Source organism: Acomys minous, assembly GCF_964271855.1.
Source record: "Acomys minous genome assembly, chromosome: 6".
Classification (NCBI taxonomy): domain Eukaryota; kingdom Metazoa; phylum Chordata; class Mammalia; order Rodentia; family Muridae; genus Acomys; species Acomys minous.
Genome location: NC_140487.1, coordinates 116,814,840 through 116,833,688, shown reverse-complemented (window position 1 = coordinate 116,833,688; position 18,849 = coordinate 116,814,840). Strand labels below are relative to the sequence as shown.

General features: G+C 51.6%; 1 protein-coding gene across 5 annotated transcripts in view; it reads left to right on the top strand.

Annotated features, from left to right (window-relative positions):
• IGSF21 (immunoglobin superfamily member 21) overlaps positions 1-18,849 on the top strand; it is a 375,328-nt gene that overhangs the window by 234,805 nt on the left and 121,674 nt on the right. For all 5 annotated transcript variants that reach the window (XM_084787969.1, XM_084787966.1, XM_084787970.1 and 2 more), the window contains exon 2: positions 14,422-14,534. In XM_084787969.1, coding sequence (XP_084644095.1) covers positions 14,422-14,534 — 113 coding nt within the window. The remainder of the gene's footprint in view (positions 1-14,421; positions 14,535-18,849) is intronic.

The following is an 18,849-nucleotide window of genomic DNA, read 5'->3' as shown; positions in this document are numbered from 1 at the left end:
TGGGAGAAGGTGGAGGATGTGGGAGAAGGTGGAGGATGAGGGAGAAGGTGGAGGATGAGGGAGAAGGTGGAGGATGCGGGAGAAGGCGGAGGACGGGGGAGAAGGTGGAGGATGGAGGAGAAGGTGGAGGATGGAGGAGAAGGTGGAGGATGCATGAGAAGGTGGGGGTTGCAAGAGAAGGTGGGGTATCAGGAGAAGGTGGAGGATGGAGGAGAAGGTGGAGGATGCATGAGAAGGTGGGGGTTGCAAGAGAAGGTGGGGTATCAGGAGAAGGCGGAGGATGCACCCCAGGCACTCTCCAGCCTCTGCTCTGAAAGTCTCCATGCAGGAATCCAATGAGGACAATGCAGCTTTTGTGGATCCTTAAGCCACCCAGAACACTTGATCCACCCTCCCTGGCGGCTGCAAATGACCACCCATAAAGCAGTCTCACTAGAAGGAGAAGGAGGACACAGAAAGATCAGGAGCAAATGCTAGCTAGCTCCCCCATATCGACCAAGCCCATGTGTACCAGGCCCAGCCCTGGGCTGCTCACCTGTTTATCTTTCTACCTCTCTCTTGCCAGCCATAAGAAGCAGAGTCGTGCACATATGACAGAAGTGGAAACTGAGGCATGGATCTTCACCATGACTCCCTCAGGGCTGCACGGGCAGCCCATGGAAGTCAGAAGGTGCCACTGCCTTTTCTCCTTCCCACATTCAAGGTCACCCTCTCTGGGTGCCTCTGACAACCTTCCTAGACAGAGAACCCTCCTCTTTCTTCTCACTCTCACCACTTGTCCTGAGAAATAAGCACATCAGCCCATTTCTCAGTTGAGATAACTGAGGCCCCGTCGATTTGCCCTCTGATAAAGACCAGTCCTGCCTGGCCATCTGTGTAAACAGTTGAGCAGCCTCTCTTCTTTCTTCCTGACTACTCGAAATCTCCCAACGTCCAGCTGCCTCCCCCCAAGCCTTATGCTCAGCCCCACCCCCGGGACTCAGACACCGCAGAGCCACCTAGGCAGCCGAGGCAGCTCAGGAGTGCCCTCTGACACATCTGCCTCTTACCCTTCCCCCTCACTTGGCCTGAGATGAAGAGATGGCGGTCCTCTTCTGCTCTGGAGGACATGGGAAAATTTTGGAAGTGAGGTGGTTCACATGAAAGAGCCAGAGAGATGGTGACAGTGGCAAGTCACTGCGTGACGCTCAGGCTTGGGCCTTCAGTTTTCCTACGCGAATCCTAAAGTGTCCTTAGAGGCTGGGGAAGCAGTGAGGAGTAGATTTGTTTATTGACTTGCTCATTTTCTCTTCCTGCCCACCAAGAACCTACTGAACACCTACTGTGTGCAGTGTTGGTGGAAGTCATACAAATACCCAGGCTCCTTCTGTGCTGTGGCCACTTCCTCCTACCCATCATTCTGGTCCTTTCCATCCACATGACAATGGTCAGAGGGCCCTGTGGGACTACATGTTCTCAGACACAGGCCTGGGGGCTGCACTGTCCTGACTAGGATATGATCACATGACCGAGCCTAACTGCAAAGGAGGCTGGGAAATGTTCCTGGCTGAGTACTGGTGTGAGAGCATGCGTGTGTGTGTGTGTGTGTGTGTGTGTGTGTGTGTGTGTGTGTGTGTGTGCATGCCTGTAGACACAGAGCAGTCTGTGTGGGTTAGGAAGGCACTAACACAGAGTAGGCACACATCCAAGAGAAGCATGAGGATCCTAACATTAACTTGGGTCAGAGAGCCTGGCATGGGCATAAGGCCACAAGGTCTGGATAGGACCAGAGGTGGCAGCCGAGATCTGCAGGCATCTGTGCCCTGTAAAGAGTTTCCGCAGGCATCACTTTCCCATGCAGACACTCAGCAGCAGGATGGAATGAGGAAGTGCCACCTGCTCTAGACTCAGTGTCTCCTATTCGTAAAATGAGAAGGGAAGTCCTTCACTTTGGCTTCTGTGGGGAGACGAAGGAGCCTTAGGTGTCTGTGAACAGCCCCAGGGCCTCCTTATTAATAGTATAACTACATCATTATCAATAATGAAGCACAAATTAATAATAAATAAACAAACTAACGATAAATAATACATACACCATGAATAATACATTAATATGCCCAGGCTTCCAAACATCTATTGCCTTTGACGATGGGGGGACTTGATGAGCTGGCTGGAGATCATAGGTTGGGGGTTCAGGCGAGGAGGCCTAATTATGGAGGCGGGTCCTGGGCATCAAGGATGTCCCTGTAAGACTGAACGTGTGCTTTGGTCTCCAGGGGCCCAGGGCTGAGCTAAACTTCTGCTGGGACATCAGGAGCCTAGTGGGGGTAGGGTTTACCTTCTCTTCTGGATGCCTAGAATAAAGTTGAGATAACAAATACAGTGGCTAGAAGAACTGGGATGTGGCTCAGCTGGTAGAGTGCTTGCCTGGCATGCCTAAAGCCATGGGTTTGATTCCTCATATTGTATAAGCCAGGCCTAGTGGTTCAAGTCTATAATGCCATCACTTGGAAGACAGAGGCGGGAACATGGCAAGTTGTGTGTGTGTGTGTTGCGGAGGGGGCATTATAGAGACAATAAATGAAGAAAGAAAAACCACTAGGCTTTACAGAATCAAATAGTGTATGCCAGGCCAGCCAACAAGGAGGCTTGAAAAATGTTTTTGTTCATCTGTGGTTACATCTACTTGGAGATGGAATCTCACTATGTAGTCCAGGCTGTCCTTGAACTCACAACTCTCCCAGCCCTACCTCCAAAGTGCTGGGATTACAGATGTGTTCCACCATGCCCTGCCCATCCAGTTTGTCTTGAGTTAGCCAGTAGCTGCAATGCATTGAAGGCACAATGGGACATGCACTTGGCCTTGTGAGAAGAACTAGTTGGCGGTGGGAGACAGGGTGGCTGGCTGGAAAGGGTATGACCATGCTGTGCACTGGGGTCAAGGTAGATGCTGGCGGGGAGGGGGGGAGGCGTTTGACCCAGATTTAGTAGGCTTTGTCCATGATGAAGATGTTGTGAGTCAGGGTATCTCTAGGGCAAGTAGTGTCTTTGCTACCACCTGAAAGCATGGTGAAGTGTGGATGGATCAGGATGGAAAAATGTTTATCGAGGCAGAGGAATGGCAGGTACAGCGATCTAGTCACTGATGGAAGCCTGTTGTGTATAGGAATGTCTAAGTAACTCAGAGTAGCCAAGGCTCAGAATGAAAAAAAGCAGAGGCTGACAGAGGGCTGAAGAGGAGGCAGGCACCTCAGCTGAGCCTCCCTGGGGCCTTGGCTTCAACTCCAGAGCACAGGGCCCTGTCAGCTCACCAGATGTTCCCAGCCACACAGGTCATGATGGCCCATGCACTGTGTGTGTGTGTGTGTGTGTGTGTGTGTGTGTGTACATCACTCAGGAAGCTGAAGGTGTCTAAGGACGGTATGTCCAGTGAAATTCATGCAGGCCCTGTGGGGATGCCGAGTGGGCTACTGTGAGCTCCTAAGAGGGGAACATCAGTCCAGTGTAAACGGAGGCAGGGAGAGTGTGATGCGGAACCTAGCTGTGACTGGACCCACAGGAGGAAGAAGAACAGGGTGGGGGTGGAGGCTTGGGAGACCTCCTGCGGGGGCTGGAGGGAGGGTTCAGCTAGCAGATGCTGGATGTGAGACTGATTGAGTTGGAGGGGCTGGGAGAGAGGAGCTCATCAGGGACCCAGTTGGCCTTGACAGATTCTGAACTTGATCCTGAATTGGAAGGCAATAGGGCGGGGAAATTGAATGACATTAACCAGAGACCGGGCATCAGTATTTGCATTTTAGAACTATCTGAAGTGAGTGAGATTAACAAATCTGCAGGTTGCAGAGAAAAAAAAAATCTGCATTGCAGGGTCCTGGGAAGCAGGCTGAATGTGGCAGAGGGAGGATGAGAGGCAGTGTTGGTCCATCCACCCCTGACACTGACGGACGGGTGGCTTTCGACTCGGGGGGGGGGCTCTCTTTTCTTTTGTGTGGTCAGGGGCCCATTGTGAGTCCACCTGGAAGGGCATATTTCACAGACCCCCATGTACCTGCCTGTAAGGTGTGCTTGCAGTAATTGGTTCCCTGTAATAATATTTATTGCGACAGTAATTACGCAGTGCAGGAGCCCGGGGAGGCTGTCGGTGGCTCTGCAATATGACATTTATCTTCATGAGATCGGGGTGACCTCATTTCCTCATGAGTGGTAATGCATGGAGCTCTCTTGGTGCCATGTGGACATAAATCCAGACCCTCAGCCAGGGAAGGGGCATCAGGAGTTGATGTGGCCCCGATTCCCTTGTTCCACGCCCCCACCAGCCTTAAATTCTACAGGTGGAGAGGTCCAAGGACCACCAACCCACATGTCCCCTTAGTTTGAGTCACAGTATAATCCCCGCTGGTTTCCCAGAGTCTAGGCCTAGGCCTCTGAGCTGTCTGTAGCACTCTGCAGTCACTCACCCAGAATGGGACGGAGAGCATCCCTGCCCACCAGGATCCTCTGATCTGGTGACAGACACAGCCCCTGTCCCCAGGTGGAGAAGCTCAAGCTGCTTGTCTCCCTTTCCTGGCTCACTTGGTAGCAAAGACGGATGGTTCGGGTGACCAAAGTCATCAGTCGGGAACTGGCTTCTGAGGACTGTGTCTCAGGAATGAGCAGAAGTTGGCTGCTTCTCTTTGGGTGTGAGTGCTCCCACAGGCTTGTGTGTTAGATGAGTGTTCCCACAGGCTCATGTGTTAGGTGTGAGTACTCCGACAGCCTCGTATGTTAGGTGTGAGTACTCCGACAGCCTCGTATGTTAGGTGTGAGTACTCCCACAGCCTCATGTGTTGGGTGTGGTGTTCCACAGCCTCATGTGTTGGGTGTGAGTGCCCCATAGGCCCATGTGTTGGGTGTGAGTGTTCCCATTGGCTCATGTGTTGGGTGGTAGTGCTCCCACTGGTTCAGGTGTTGGGTGTGAGTGTTCCCACAGGATCATGTGTTGGGTGTGAATGCTCCCACAGGTCTGTGTGTTGGGTGGGAGTGTTCCCACAGGCTTGTGTGTTGGATGTGAGTGCCCCCCACAGGCTCATGTGTTGGGTGTGAGTGCTCCTACAGGTGTGGGTATCTAAACACCTGGTCCCTAGATGGTGGCACCATTTGGGAAGGTTGTGAAAGGGAGGTGAAGTCTCACTGGGAGAAATGAATTTTTGAGGACAGACACTGAAGTTTGATAGCCCAGCCCCACTTCCCAACTCTGACAGTTTGAATGAGAATGTCCCCTATAAGTTTCTTCGGTCCCTTCTTTCTTTGGTGGCCCTATCTGGAGAGGTTTAGGGGGTGTGGCCTTGCTTAGGAAAGTCTGTCATTTGGGATAGCTTTTGAGAGTTCAGAGGTTGGAGCCAATTCCAGCTTGCTGTCTCTGATTCATACTTGTGTTTCAAGATGTGGGCTCCCAGCAACCTGCTCCAGCCACCATGCTTGCCACTTGCTGTCATATTTCCCAGCCATGGTGGGCTCCTATTCTCTGGAACCTAAGCTCCAATAAACTCTTCCTTCTATAAGTCGCCCTGATGTTTTATCACAGCACAGAAAATGAGTAATGCACTAGCTGCGGACACACTATAACTGCCTGCCTGGAGCTCTGGCCCCATGCCTGCCCTGCCACGATGGTAGACGCTCTCAAACTGTGAGCCTAAATCCACCCTTCCAAAAGCTGCTTTGGGCAAATATTTGGTCATAGCAATGAGAAAGCAACTGACCACAGATAGTGGGTTTTTAAATGCCGAGCCAACTGGTTGGAGAGTCTTGGACACAAATACTTTATTTTAAAACACCCAGCAAAGAAATATAGGATATAAAGAACCAAATGGAAATTATAAAGATTTAGTTTTTGTTTTTAGGTGTGTGTATGTGTGTACATGTATGTGTTTGTGTGTGTGTGTGTATGTGTTTGTATATGTTGGAAAGTCTTGAAACAAATATTTTATTTTAAAACACTCAGCAAAGAAATACAGGATATAAAGAACCAAATGGAAATTATAAAGATTTAGTTTTTGTTTTTAGGTGTGTGTGTGCACACGTATGTGTATGTGTTTGTGTGTCTATGTGTATGTGTATGTTTGCATGTGCGTGTGTGAGCGAGCGTGCAAACATGACTGCAGGTGCTCCTGGAGACCAGAAGAGGACCTCAGACCCCACGGAACTGGAGTTACAGGTGGCTCTGACGTGGTCAACATGGGTGCTGGCTGTGCAAATGAGGTCCTTAACAGACGCAGTATGCACCCTTAAATGCTCAGACAACTTCCCAGCTCCCAAATAAAAATACTATAATAACCCCTTCCCCTCAAAAAACACAGTATAGCAGATCATGGAGATGGAGGGCAACAGAACAGATGAGATAAGGGAGCTTGAAGACATCAGTAGAGATGACATTGAAGCATGCGGGAAGAGATGGGGATACACGTGGCTGGTTGCAGGGGCGCCAACACAGCAAACATGTAAAGTGAGACAGGCGGGGACATATGTTTTGGAGACATAAACAAGGGCTAAGAGTTAGAGATCAGCAGGGATGCGATTTTGTATGCTACAATGTTAATAGAAAGACCTCTCTAAAGCATCAACAGAAAAAAACTGAGGCATCGGGCCATGTGGGGAAGGACCCATTACCCTGAGGGGTGGAGGCGTCATGGACAAAGGCCCCGAGGTGGAGACATGGTGAGTGGACTCAGAGATCAACAGGGCTTCTTGTGTGGAGGGGGCAAGGAACAAGTTGAGGGTGTGAGGGTTAAAGTCAGAGTGGTAGGCAGGGGCAGAGTTGGTGCTAAGGGACCAATTGGGAGGGTGCTACAATAGAGCAGTCATTGAGAGGTGGTACCAGGTCCAGAGAGGTGGTGATGGAGGGATGAGGCAGTTGGACTCTTGATGTAGTATACAGAGCATCCAGACCTTGCTGGCTCCCCAGACAAGAGGAAAGGGGTAAGTAAGGAAGAAGCAGGGTGCTTGAGGAACAGGGGAAGCACCCCATCACTTAAGTGCTACACTGTGCGGGTGTAGAAGGCATCCAAGCCCTGTGCCAGGTCATGTTGCATCTTCTATTGCCAGGGGTAGGTACAGAGGGTGAGTGTGTTTCTCTGGGCAAAGGCTCCTGGCATGGGCATGAAAGAGAGAGCCATGGAGCCAGGTGCTCAGTAGCAAGAGCTACCTGCAAAAGCTGGACCATATCCGAGATCAACGTTGCTAGGCATTACAGGGCAGCATTTGAAAAACCATAGCCGCTCCATCTGTTGCCCTGGGTCTGCTGGCCTGTAGTCACCCTCAGGTAGCCCCAGGTGCTCCCTGACCCCAGCGTGTCCTGCTGAAAGCTCTTCCTGGGCCACTGCTGGTGAGTGTCACTGCCTGTCCCCTAGCTTCCATTCTGCCCCCTGCTTCCTGCTGACCCGTGGCCATACTGTAAAGCATCCTGAAGAAGGGAGGCTGGTGGGCAGGTACTCACCATCCGGGGTTTCTTTTCTCCTTGGGAAGGAGTCCTTGGCCTGCAGTCATGAGAGGGCCCTGGGTGCTCACATGGCATAGACCTGTCATAGACATGTCATAGAAACCATGATTAGAGGCAGGCTGGAAGACACTTGAGGGCACCGGGGGTCTTGGCTTGCAGGGGCAAGGTGCTTCTGGTGGCCCCCGGGACCCTTGTCCTCTCTGACTATGGAACAGTCAATGAGAAAGACAATTCACTTTGTCTTTGTGAGATCTCCAAGCCCAAGTGATGGCCACAGCCAGTTTGTGTTATCGTTTGATACAGGATCTCATGTAGCCCAGGCTGGCCTTGAACTCACTAAGTACTAAAGATGACTTTGAACTTCTGTTTCTCCTGCTTCCACTTTCTGAGTGCCAGGGTTGCCGAGCATGCGCATGTCCCTGACTAGAGAGTGACCCTGTAGTAGTTTACCTAGGGCCACTCAAGGACCAGGTGGAGAGACGGCGATATGACCAACGCAACAGTTTGTAGACGTCTCTTCAAGTTTCTGCACACAAAGCCCCTCATCCTCGGGCATGGATCAAGCTAATATTGGCCATGCTTCTCTGGGTGCCCTTGCTGACTCATCCCCTGTGGGGTGAGGCCAAAGCCAAGTCCAGTCACAGCTTTGAGGCTTCTAAGCTTCCAAGGAGAAAAAGCTTCAGTCACCACCCCCTGAGGCAGATGTGTGTGACCTAAATAGCCCTGCAATTTGCTAAATGTATCCTAACCCAGTCTGCCTATGCACTGTCAGAGAGAAGGGGGAGCGAAGGCAACGTCCGGTGAAGAATTGCTTAGTTAGGATGGAACTAGCTCTGTTCCCAGTCCACCTGATACTATGCTCAGCGGGGCTCAGGCATCAGAGCTGACTGGCAGTGAATTTAATGCCCGCCATCACAGATTCTGTCTACCATTGGTGTCTGAGTAATTGGTGGATACACTTGTCAGACAAGTGATGAAGGATGCACAGGAAGGAAGGTAGCCATGTGCCCCGGCCAGGACTCTGCATCCAGATCAGCTCAGGCTGAGCTGGCATCTGAGAAGGAATTCTACAGAGCAGAAAGGCACTAAAAAACCCCCTTGTTTCATAAATAAGGAGACTTGGGGCCAGCTGGAATGTGCCTGAGGTCCCCAGAGCTGGTCCAATAGCAAGGCTGGGATCAGATACAGTTCCCTGCACCCTTCTCTCTGTCCTCAATGCCCTAGACTGGTGGATGAGCCTGTGTCCCAACCCTACCTGCTCATCTGCCTCTATCTCACCCATGGGCAGCCCAGGTTGGGGTTGGGGGGTGTGGTTCCACAAGGCCCTTTGACACAGATCCCAGGGCACGGACCATATGAGCTCCACTGTATCATCTTCTTTTGTGCTGTTGTCCAGATGTTGGCCTCTGTCTTACCTTCCCAGGACTGACCGAGAGGGAGAAGAGGCCAGTGGCCAGTATGGTTGGTTTCACCTCCCACGGGGGCAGTAACTGGACAGAGTGAGGCCCAGACCTGTCTTTCCTGATTTGAACTTGATAGATCCGTGTCTGCATCCCACAGGAGGAAACAGTCCCACAGAGGTCCCATGTCCCACCCAGGTCTCTGGGTGGGAATGATGCTTGGCCTGGCCCTGCCCTAGCTGTGTGCCTGGTCTGAAAGCCACCTTCCAATAAAGACACACTAGCAGCTAAGGAAGCTGAGAATTGGGGGTAGGCAGCCCATGAGTCTTGGTGAGCCTTATTAAGTGATGTGTCTGCTCTGGGTAGTGTCAAAATGTAGGAGGGAGAGATTGGCTTTAAGGAAGTCAGATAGATCTGGGTTCGAAGCTCAGCCTGGCTGCTGCTATCCACGTCTCGTGGAACGAAGTGCTTCACAGTTCCAAAGAGCAAAACCTGTGTCATCAGTGGCATGAGAAGCCAAGAAAGCCAGACAATCAGCCCTCTTAACCATTCTGTCTCAGTGCTCTGGGGATAACCAGGAAGACAGACAGACAGACAGACAGACAGACGGACGGACAGTCACGCTCCAGCACGATTTCCTTGTGACTTCCTACAAATGCACATATTGCTGCCCCAGCTGACAAAAACAATGAGGGCCAAGGCTCTGGGCAAATTAGAAAGAGTTCTACACAGGGGATCCACCTGTGGGAGTGTGGAGTCCAGGACTCTCAGCACCCAATGTGCCTGGACTGGGGCTGGCGGGGACGGGGTGGGTGGGGGAGGTGGCAACCAGGAGTCTGGGAGAAGCCCTGGCTCTTAGGGTAGCTGACCTTCTGCCTCTCGCTTGCCACAGCCTACTCTGCTCTACCCTAGACCCATATGGAGCTCTGCCAGAGACTTGCTCCAGGGTATGGAGTGTTGGGAAGAATTCCCTACCACGGCACAAGCCTGGAGTCCAGCACATACAACTCCCCCTCTGCCTCACCCTCCCACCCCCGCCCCACAAGGCCTCTGTTGCCTTTGTGTCCTGTTTGGCATGCTGTCCTCCGTGGCTCCTATGTTCCATAATTTCAGACTTCTCAGAGAAGCTTCCTGGGAGTAGGAGGTCCTGTCCTGAAGGCTTCTCCTCCATTCCTATCCATGAATTGCCCTGATAGATCCTCTCACGTATCACCATGTGATGTATTTTCATTGATAATCCATGATGGCTTTGTCTGCTAGACCATCAACTCCATGATGAAGAGAGGGGCTGCTGTCACCAGCATGTCCTGTCTTGGTGTCTTATCCTGCTGCTGTGTGATCACATACCCCATCGGAAGCGGCTTAAAGGAAAGGGGTTTTTATTTATTTCAGCTCCCTTTTCAAGGCACAGTCCATCAGGGTAGGGAAGTTGACGCAGCAGGAGCTTGTAGCTGCTTGTCACCCCCCTTCAGGTCAGAGGAAAGCAATGGATACTCACATGCTAGTGTTCAGCTTGCTTTCTTTTCTACAGCCCCAGCTGGATTCTCTGCCTAGGGAATGGTGCTGCCCACAGTGGATGGGTCTTACCACCTCAATTAACATAATCAGGATAAAGCCCCACAGACATGCCCAGAGGCCCGTCTCCCAGGTGATTCTAGATTCTGCCAAGTTAACAATTAGTACCAACCGTCCACAAACCCCATGACCAAGGAGGAACAGGTGTCATTGCCTTGGCCAATCATTTCTCAGAAGTAGTTGGCTGCAGACATTGGCTGCTTGAAGTGGGAGTCAGAAGCTCCATCTTGGCAGACTCCAAGGAAATCCACCTGTGAGAACCACGCCCAGTAATCCACCTCATACAGCACTTCCACTGTTGCAACCCCACCTCACACCTGTGCAAGAGTCTGGTCTCTGTCATACCCAGGGATTCCCATTGCTTCTAACATATGCTGACGTTGCTCACATTTCAGCGCCATCTCCAGACCCGTAACTGCCCTCACTCCATCCCCACCCCCAACTCTCTCATGTCTCAGCAGCAAATGATGGTCCTCCATCACCTTGGCCAACTACCCCATAGACTCAACTCATGCAAGAACACAGGCCTTTCCTCCTCTCACCTCTGGTTGTGAGCCTATCACCTACCTGGCCTGGTGGTGCAGCTTCAATCTAAACTTCCAAAGTGGGGAAGCCAAGAAAGAGGGGTGGATGACCAAGCCATGTCCAGTGGGATCAGTAACTGCGCTGGGTGATTCCCTCAGTCACACCTCACCCACCCCTACACGGACAACATGCCTTTCTGTTCTGGCCAACACTGTGTTGACGGTGATAGCTCTTCTTGATAACCGCCATGTTGGATGCATGTGACACATTTAGCTAGTGTCTGCTGCATAACGTGTTTACCATGTCATACAGGTTTGGCTTGCCCAGGAGCCCTTCAGTTTCTTGAGGTCCTTCTGGCTGAAGGCGGCCTCCTTGTTGGTCACAATTTGGGACCTGGATCACATAAGCTGCACCCAGCTTCCCTGCTCCCCCTTATAGCTCCCCCTCTCCTCCCATCGTATATGGTCCCGAGTGGCAAGCACATGACGATGATTCTTTTTCTCCTCTACATGTGTCAGAGGACATGGTTGCATCTGTGCCACCCTGCTACTCAGACTCTGGCCCAGGTCTTATTCAAGGCACATGGGAAACAAATGTGTTGTAAGACTGGCCTTGCAGTGGTACGGTGGCTCAAGGGCTCGCTACACACATGACTTCAGCTTACATTAGAGAGAGCCCCAGAGTGAGCCCCCGACTTCAACCCACGCTCTGGAGCTGCGGCCATGCAGGTCCAATTCAATTCCCACTTCCACATTGATCTCTGAGGTCCACTCTTGTTTTTGCCTCTCGGAGTGTTGGGCCCATTAAGCTACATGCAGGGGTCAGGCCCCTGGGGCTCGATCCGCTCAGGTTGCCTGCACAATTGAAATCCCAGCCCATCCTGGCTGCTTTTCTCATTAAGATGATTGGGCTGGATTGATCTAGTCAATCAATAGGCGGACATCAGCAGTGGGAAGCCGATCAAATGAGCCTGGGTGATCGGCCCCAGAATGAAGTCCCCGCCAAGCTGCAGTGGGCACGTGGCCCTCTGAGATGGAGGTGGGGAGGCAGAAGAATGGGCTGGAGATCTCACTGAAGTGCGTGGTGGTGCGAAGGCAGCAGCACCCTCAAGGTGTGGCTGCTGAAGATTCCTTCCCAGCTGCTCAGTCTGTAGTCGGCTCCCCCATCACCTAGCAGGGGACCTCTCCCTCACCCCCTGAGTATCTGGGCATGTGGGGATGGGAATGACAGTGGTGGCATCCCAGGGTCTTCTTCCTGGGAATAAATGGCTTTGAGAGGGTTGGGTGTGCCAGATCCCAGTGTGCCTCTGGGACCCATGTGGGGTCAGTGACAGTGAAGGAGCCTCCCAGGCAAAGTGGTTTGGAAACACCGGGGTAAGTGTGTTTCCCTCTTCTGTAGCCCCTATAAGCCTACTGTCATTTAAGCTTATGCAGGCTCATGTTTGAACACTTGGCCCTTAGTGGGTGATGCTGTTTTGGGGGTATTTGTGATAGCTTTAGGAGACAGGGCCTGGCTGGAGGGAGTGGGTTTCTAGAAGGGGAGCCTGGAAGGTTACAGCCCTGCCCCACATCCGGCTGGAGCTCTCTGCTTCCTAGTCAATGGCATGCAACAAGCCGCAGCTGTAAACTATCACCTCAGTGGACTCCAGTTCCCCCGCCATGAGGGACTACACCCTCTTAGACCCGCAGCCAAAATGAACCCTTCCTCCGCCATGTTGCTTCTGCTAGGTGTTTTGAGCCACATTCAACGCATCAGCCAAGTACAGGGCGCTACTCAGAAGTGGGAGGAGCCCAGTGTTGGAGCCCAGCCTCTTCTCTTGGCCTCAGAAGGTCTTAAATTTTTATTTCTTATTTGTATAAACAAAGGTTTCCATGAGGAAACTACACCTCCCATAAGGTGGAAAGTATGGCATGTTGCAGGTCCAAAGCTTGATTACAATTTCCTTTGGGGTGTCTAGCCCCCACTTATTCCCTTTCCTTTTCCACTTCTGGGTCCGACCTAATAGCAAGTGAAACCTTTTGGAAATGCATTAACTGAGCTGTCTGTGTGCTTCTGCCAACCAAAGCGCTCAGCCGACTGCCAGGCGGCATCTGAAGCCCGTGGTGACAGTTCCCCCCCTTTGCTGTACCCGCTCTCTGATGTCTCCACCAGTGTATTCGAAAAGTGCCCTGACTCATGACTTTCCTTGACTCTGTTACTATAAACGCTTCATGAACTGCTTCCACATTGGACCATGGAATTCAGGGTAACCCAAATCTGTGATCCCAGGCCATGGTCACCCATAGTTGGCTTCAGAATAAGTGATCTCTTATCTCATTTGAAGCGAGAGTTTCGGTTTTTTGGGTCAACCTTATTGTGTGTGTATCTGTGTCTGTGTGTGTGTTGCACATGTCTGTGCCTGTGTATCTGTGTACCTGTGTGTACATCTGTGTGTGTGCATGCACATGTGTCTGTGTATATCTGTATGTGCATCTGTGTGTGTGTGTGTGTGTGTGTGTGTGTGTGTGTGTGTGTACGTACGTCCTACGGTGTGTGTGGAGGTCAGAGGTCACAGAACAGCTTTCAGGGATCTTTCCTTTTTAAATGGTGGGTTCTGGAAACTGAACTTGGATTGTCAAGCTTGTAGGGCAGTGCTTTTAGCCACTGAACTGCCTTGCTGGCTCTCTGTGGGTCTTGTAGATGGAGAAATTCTTCAGTAAGGGCTGCTTATGGTCTGAGTTCTACAGTCTGTCAAGGAGGTGGCAGAAAGGAAATGCCAGTGACAGGGAGGGAATGAGATTGGCCCTCTCACCACGGGCTAAGGAGTGAGCAAGTGGCCTCCACAGAGAAGGCCTAGACTTCCTGTAGCTTCTGCCTTCACTTCCCTATTGCAGGTGGTGGTCAATGTTGAGACACGGTACTGTTAGGTCCCCAGTGTCCGACTCAGAGAGTTGAAAACTTGCATAGAAACAGCAGAGTAGGAAGGGGTTTGATTCACAAGCAAAGCGGAAGTACAGGCCGAGAGAGCAGGCTCTGACTGGGTCACTCCAGAGGAGGCTTTCCTCTGCTCCTTTTGGGAATCCAGGAAGAGGAGGGAGCTGGGTGTTGGGGTGGGGTAGGGGGGGTAGTTTTCTGTTTTGACATACAGGCTTAGACTATGGAAGCCTTTATTCACGCGAATGTCCTTTCCCATAATGCATTTCGTGCATAGGCGTAAGATGGTAAATAGGGTTTTCCTTCTAAGCCCATTCCAGCATAGGTTGCCTTTACTGCAAGGATCTAAAACCAGTTCAGTCTGGATGAGTTCACTGTCGCGAGTTTCAGGAAGTGGTCACCAGAAGGGAATTGCTAAAGATAGCTAGGACAGACCGTCTTACCTTTGCACTATGTGGAGGTTGGCGGTGTAGTCCAGTGTAGGTGGGTTGTCCCAGGCTGCTAAGCTACCCACCATGCCTGCCTGTCTCATGCCCCGTCTCCTTCCCTCCACAGGATATCTGACAGTCAACATTGAGCCCCTTCCCCCGGTGGTGGCTGGGGATGCGGTGACCCTGAAATGTAACTTCAAGACAGATGGCCGCATGCGTGAGATCGTGTGGTACCGGGTAAGTTGCTGTTCTCTGTGTACTAGGGCTATGACAAAGTCCACAGGCAAGTTTGCATCAGTCCTGGCCACCCCTAAGCTGCTCTCTGGCCTCTTCTGTACCGCTGATAATCCCAGTAATCCATCAGTACCCAAGTAAAAGTTATTGAGAAGGGCATGTGCCCTGGGAACGGTGGGCAGCTGGGAACAGTACTGATGTGGTTCTACACAGGACGCTTTGGCCATGCTCTTGGTGTGGGAGAGAGGACAGAAAGGCTTCCTGTCCTTAGAACTGCCTTTCAGCTGGGCATAGTGATGCGCAGCTCAATACTCCAGAGGCTGAAACAGGAAGGTTTGCTAGGTTTAAGGCAAGCCTGGGCTACATAGTAAGGGTCTGTCTCAAACAACCAAAAAAGCATATTGCATTTCAGAGATTTTTCTGCCACTTACACTTACTGCACAAGATCCAGCCTGGCACCTGGCACCTGGCACCAGGTGTCTAGGCCTGAGGAGTGAAGTGGCTCAAGATGCACAGGCATCACCTGTCCAGGGTGCCAATGGTGACAATAGGAAGGACAGCTTTGGGTCTTGGTCACAGAAGTCATTCCAGCCATAGATGGATGAATCTCTGCGGGTCTAAATGGGGTATCCTAGCCTGGTATCTCCTTGAGGAGCAGGGGTTGGGCTCCAGAGAAGGTGCTGCTGGCTTGGAGGCTGGTCTGTGAGTATATGCCCAGGGACGCCACAGACAATTCCTCTCCTGGGATCCAAGCCAGGGGCGGGCATTATTTCCTGGTAAAGGCCAAGACTGTAAACATGTTCCTTTCTGCCAACCACAGAACGTGAATCACAGCTCCTTCGCACTGTTTGGGGACAATGCGTGAATGATAGGGCACTCCGTGTCCCCAAACACACTGTGCATAGAAACCAGCAACTTGAATTTTGTATAATTTTCTTATGTCGCAAAAATCCTTTCTTCCCCCTTTTTTCTAACAGAAGAGTGAAAACAATGCTTCACTCATGGGCCATGCGGAAATAGAATATGGGCGAGAGTGGACTCCTACCTCGTGGCTAAAGATTCCTAGTGGAAAGCATTCTGTAGGGGCAGGCATGAGGCTCAGTGGGTAGAGGGCTTGCCTGGCACATCTGGAGCCCTGGTTTTGGTCTCTAACTGTATAAAACCTGTATAAACCTGGTGCCATACACACACCTGTAATCCCAGCACTGTGAAGTTGAGGCGGGAGGATCAGAAGATCAGAGACATCCTTGGCTACTCTGCCTGGCACTCACCCACTGAGCCTGGAAACTTGGCATGACAGAAGAGGAAGCCCAGGGTACCACAGTGCTCCACCCAGGCTGCTCTCTGTCACCTTCCATCACTCACATGCCTTGCCATCCATCCATCCATCTTGAATTTCTGTCTTTGATTTACCATTTGCTGATGAGCCTTGTTTTGTTGGCTATGCCCTTGCGGCTTTTAACCCAAGCCTACCTTCCATCTTAGCGTTATAACAGTTCCTCCACGGAACCAGCTCTGGTGGCATCCACCTGCACCCTACAGGTATGAGCTGCACACTTGAACTCATGGTACCCAGTCTTAGGAGGAGAAGGGGCCCAAAAGGTCCAGACAAAGTCAAGGCCAGCAAGAGCCTTGCCATGGGCTGTATCTTCTGTGGAATCATGGCCTATGGGGGCTGCTTGGCTGTCAAAAAAAAATGTTGTAAACATTGAGGGACTGAGACATATTAACCCCACCTCTGGCTAATACTCGGGTCACACCCTACCCTCCTCCATCCCTGGGTTGAATCAGAGGCAAGAGAGAGAAGGAGGTGGCTGTGGCCTGGTAGAAAATGTCCCTGGGACTGAGGGTGGGGTGGAGTTAGAGAAGGGAAGAATCCAGGGTCCCCACAGCCTTTTACTGCTCTCCCAGCATTCAGCATGCCAGGTGAGATAACAGACCTCCTGAAGAGACAGCTTCCAGAGGAGAGACGAGCCCAGGCCAGGCCTGGGCCCATGCATGGAGGTGTCTCTGTGGCTCCCTAACTGGAGGCAAGGTCTGTCATGAGCCTTTAGGCTAGGTGGAGGCTTCCATCTCCCTTCTGCCTAGTCCAGCCTACCATCTACACCGATCTCTTAAAGAATTGGTTACATTTCTGACAGGTGTCAGGCCCTCTGCATGGGGCTATGGTAGGCTACACTAATTTATTTTATTTCATTTCACATCCTTCGACTGAAGGCATGGGGGTGGGGGTGGGAGTGGGGGTGGGGGTGATGCAGATGTATGCAAATCACATGCAAATTGCCCACTGGAGCCAAATGCCAGGCCCTTTTAATTCTGTAGCTGGACAGGGTGGTGGCTCAGCTGTCTGGTTGCTCTCCTTGGGACCAGAGGGGGCCCATGTGCTCTGCCTGTGTTGAGGAGGGTGGAGCCAGGGGCAGAAGGAAATTCCAGGGCTCCTCGCTGCCAGCTTTCTTTCCCTTTGACTGGCGCTGTTTTGGTCTCCCTCTTTTCCCTAGAGCCAGCTGAGGAGAGAGAGATAAGAACTGACCTACCCAGGTAGAGGCTCTATAGGATCTGAGGCTGGGCAGGGCTTCCAGAGGGAATGGAAGAGGCAGCAAGGAAAGCCCTAGCCTTCTCCAATGGATGCCCCACCGCACCCCACACGCATACCAGACTAGCCCCCTCAGCCTGCTTCATCTCTCCTCTCCTCTAGGAGCCTGGCCACAAACGGCAAACTGCCCAGTGCCTTTTGTTTTCAGGCCCCTGTTGCTTCCCTCCTCCTTCTTCCCCACCTCCTGAATGAGCTTACAGAGCCTAGCTTAGAAAGAGATGAATAGATCCCACAGGCCTAGCCAGGCCCAGGCCTCCACTGGCTTCCAAAGGGAAAAGCAGAGGCATTGTGAAGGGCCACCACGGCCCCACTGGCTCAGCCCAGTGGCCTCAAAACAGCCCAATGTATGTGTGTTAAGTCCTTGCAGCTCTGCTCTGCTCTAGAAAAGTATCCGGGGCAGTAGATCACCAGTGTTCCCAAGGCACAGAAGCCTGAGTCAGTAGCTCAGTGGTAGAGCACTTGCCTAGCATGTGCGAGCCTCTGGGTTCGATCCTCCCGGAAACACACACACACACACACACACACACACACACACACACACACACACACACACACACTCACTCACGGCTTTTCCTAGCATAGAGAATAGATTGGTTCTTTAGGGGAGAGTGGGGAGCCAATAGTAACACTATCTGGCCTCTGGCTAGACATCTGGGGATACCTAGAGGGAAGGCTGTTGAGGAAGGAGCCAGAATTTGCATACTTTGCCTGAAGTCTGGATAACAGGCAGAGTTCAGGCCAGTTTGGTGATGATGCCAAAAACTATGAGATAGTCTTAAGAGAGCACGAGCGATCAGAAGCGTCCGCACTCCCTTCCCCCTGCCAATCCGCATCCTCCATGTGGCTGTCACTGGTCACGCATGGCCGTTCTGATTTAGATTAAAGAGCAAACTGCTTTCCCCCATTCATCCAGACAAGCCATTTCCAGCACCCACCGCACAGAGATGGTGGCATCGGATTGCAGGAGAACAGACACAGAGCACTCCCATCTCTGTGAGGGTCTGCTGGAACTCAGAATGCCTCTGACACTCAGAGCTCCTCCCAACCAGGGCCTCTAGAATATACTGTGCTTGTCTGTCAAAGGAACAGCACTGCCTATTCACGGAGTCATTTCCTGGCAAACTCACGCCACGGTGAGTTCCAGCAAAGTGAATTGTATTGATTTTGTGACCTATCATCGTTACAGCATGTGTGTTTTTGGTGAGGAAGGGTAGGAAGTAGGAAGCTGTTATCCCTCTTAAAATGCATTTGAACACGTAGTGAAGTCAAGGGAATGGTCAGGCCTGGGGTCCGTCAAATTCCTGTGTGCCCCCTGGGACTTTTCCACTACTGCATGGGTTCATCGCCTAGACTGGAGTTCCCTAGTCTGCATCTGCAAGCCCTGGCACAAGATTCCTTTTGTTTTCTCAGCAATGTACAACAGCTGGTAGGGTAGAGGTGCAATTCCATACATGGCCAATAGGAGCTGGCCATCTCACGTCTCATCTACCTCAGGGCCCAAGGAAAAACTGGAGACACTTGCTACACAGAAAATGTCATTTTGTCCTTCCTGTCCACTGGGGTCATCTTTAGAAATAAGATGAACGCTAACCTGAGTGGCTGACATTATTGTGTCATTCCTGGGACTTGAGTACAGGGTCAAGGGCTTTCCATTTCAATTTCATGCTGTCACTGTGAGGCAAATAATACTGTGAATCCCGCTTTTCAAGGGAGGTGACCAGGGCC